The 2,600-nt window shown below is 56.8% G+C and overlaps 1 protein-coding gene across 1 annotated transcript; it reads right to left on the bottom strand.

Annotated features, from left to right (window-relative positions):
- Positions 1-2: 2 nt before the first annotated feature.
- On the bottom strand, positions 3-848 carry NGA_0729000 (uncharacterized protein; the record flags this gene model as incomplete). The annotated part of the gene is made up of 3 exons (XM_005852337.1): positions 517-848; positions 225-302; positions 3-89 (listed from the first exon to the last, which is right to left on the bottom strand). Coding segments are annotated over exons 1-3 (378 nt in total), but the record flags the coding sequence as incomplete, so codon positions are not given.
- Between the last annotated feature and the right edge of the window lie 1,752 nt (positions 849-2,600).

Genomic DNA, 2,600 nt, shown 5'->3' with positions numbered 1-2,600 from the left:
GGGGGGACGTTGGCCGCATCGAGACAGAACGCGCGGTAGACGCTTGTCTCCTCCACTGCGGGGAACAAACGGGCGTGTTGCAGCCAGGCCTGCCCCAGAGGGAGGAGGGACCACGAGTTACCACGACTTTACTCCGCCTTGACGTGGGCAATTTCTGATAACCATGCTTCTCCCCTACAGCCATCCGCCCTCCCTCCTCCCTCCCTCCTCCCCTCCCTCCCCACCTGGAGTTGCTGTGCACCCCCATGCAAGCCTTGCACCGTCAAATTGTCGACCGTGCTGCCGGTCAAACCAGCCATTCCCTATATCCAAGAAACGCGACGCGGGAGAGGAAATAAAGGCGCGAAGAACAACAGGCTTGCCTACCGTGGCGTCTACCTCCCGACCCCCCCCTCCCATCGATCTTTATCGCCTACGCCGCAGGCCCGCACCCTGCCCGACGTGCCTCTCCTTCGTTCATCGTCCCTGACCATCCCACTACCCTCTCTGACTCCCTCTTTCCCAGCATAAAAGTACCTGTACGGAGCCCGGCAGTGGGTTGGGGCAGGGACGAAGGCCGGGGATCAGCTCGCGGAGCCCGTCCGAGAGGGTGCGAAAAGCCGCCAGCCCCCGGTACACCGTCCAAGACGCTGCATGCGCAGGCTGAGAGACGGTGATGTAATAAACAGGGTGGGGGGAGCGTCCAGGCTCCCTCACAATGCCAAAGCCCTCGATCGCGATGTTTATCATCCCCCCTCGTGATCTCGGCCCCTGTGTTTTTCACAGAGGTAGACTAAAGAGCCCAGTGCTCACACTTTCCCAGCAAGGCGCTCACCAACGATGCCAGTTTTCTAAGAAGTGTGCGCTGTACGAGGGATGGGAATTAAAACACGTGAAGCGTGCGCGACAAGCTGAAGTAAACAGAACATCAGTCGGGCAAGGCAGCAAGGATACCCTCCTCAGCACGTAAATCGTCTGGACAAGGTAATACCGTACATTCGCACCGGCAACTCATACGTCCGACGTCTTACAAAGGGAATCAGACCATCCGGTGGGTTTCACACAAGCGGTGGGGTTTGGAGGATGTTATCTTTGGTCCGAGACATGCAGGACTGAAGCCGAGTGTAGACAGCCCCGTCGAAGTGCTTCAGCACACCATTATCAAAACAATTGGTGCCAATTTCGTTCCGCGAGTACCAGGCCAAGACTCTCGCAAAAACACCAGACATTACGACATATGCCAATGCATGGCCACGTCGCATCAAAGGAATGGCGCCCCCCCGGATCTGACAGCAATTTATACGCGTCCTTACATACCAAGTCGCCGCTACCTCGCCGTCTCCGACCTCCTGGTGCCTCGACAACAATCCCCCAGAGACCACAAAGGACACAGACACACAGCCCAGGCGCAAGCTACGTCGCGCACGCGCAAGAATGAGAGCGTACTATGCAAGTGGCATGCTTTTTGGGAAAGTGGTCTGCCTCTAAGAGTGAAGCTTTGGGGGGGGGGCAGCAGGGCCTGAGGGCACCGACGTAGTGTGTACATATCGTATCTCTCCGAATTCGCCGCTAGGATCTAATAAAAGTCACTTTGCAACGGGAAGCTCGCTAAATTGTCTCCACAGGAGGCCACACCCACGCATGCAGCTGAGACTAAAAGATCAGAAAGAAAGAAAGCGGCTGACCGACGTTTCGCGTTGTCTTTGGAAAAAGCACAAGGACCCTCTGTTCGGGAGGTCGTGGCTATTACTGTAAACAGAGGGCATGGTGTGTAGCACATACCTACAGAAGTGGTTTATGTTTCCCACAAGGCGTTTTCACATGGCAAAAAACATGCACCTGGGCCACTAGCGATTGTCGTTGGCGTTCGTTGTTTCATTCACACGGAGCAGCTTGCTTCAAATTGCACACAACCAGGGCATGCCACCCTCCTTACGTTTCAGCAAGATTGCTTTCAAGACATGTCGAAGCTGCGACTACGCCATCTCTTGCTCGCACCCCACTTTCTCGATCTTTCTCCACCACCATTCCATACACGCAAGCTCGCTCCTTTGCCTTTTTTCACTCTTTCGACACCTTCACTTCACGTGCGTACCTCCCCAGCGCCCACAAGGGAAAAATATTCCGGTACTGGGTATAGGTAATGCCACAGTTCCGATTGAACACCCCCGTGATCCCTTCTTGCGCCCAGTCCCCGTCTTCCTCCTGTCTTTCCATTAGGAACCGGACGCCTCGTTCTAAGGCTGCTTTGTCCTGGCATTTGCCCGCCATCAAGGCCAAGAGACCCCAGGCCGTCTGCACCACCCCACTCCCGCCCTCCCCCAGCCCCTGGCCCGTTCCATCCTCCGGGTAGCTTTTGTCCACGCAGGACAGGTAGCTCTCTCCCCATCCCCCGTTCGGGCGTTGATGAGACAGGAGGAAGGCCAGTGCCTGCTGGATGGGCGCAGAGGCGTGCGGGTCTTCACCGGCCGCCACCAGGCCTGAGGGAGGGAAGGAGGGAGGGAGAGAGGGAGGAAGAAAGGGAGGCAGGGGAAGAGAAATGGGTCGTGGGGAGGAATATGGAGCACAAGGGAAGGGGAAGAGGTGCGGGTGAACTCTGGAAGGAAGGTCGCGATGGAAGG

The sequence above is a fragment of the Nannochloropsis gaditana genome (genome assembly GCF_000240725.1).
Source record: "Nannochloropsis gaditana CCMP526 unplaced genomic scaffold scaffold1385, whole genome shotgun sequence".
NCBI lineage: Eukaryota > Eustigmatophyceae > Eustigmatales > Monodopsidaceae > Microchloropsis > Microchloropsis gaditana.
Note: the sequence above shows the minus strand (reverse complement) of the source record. Positions and strands in the feature narration are given on the sequence as shown.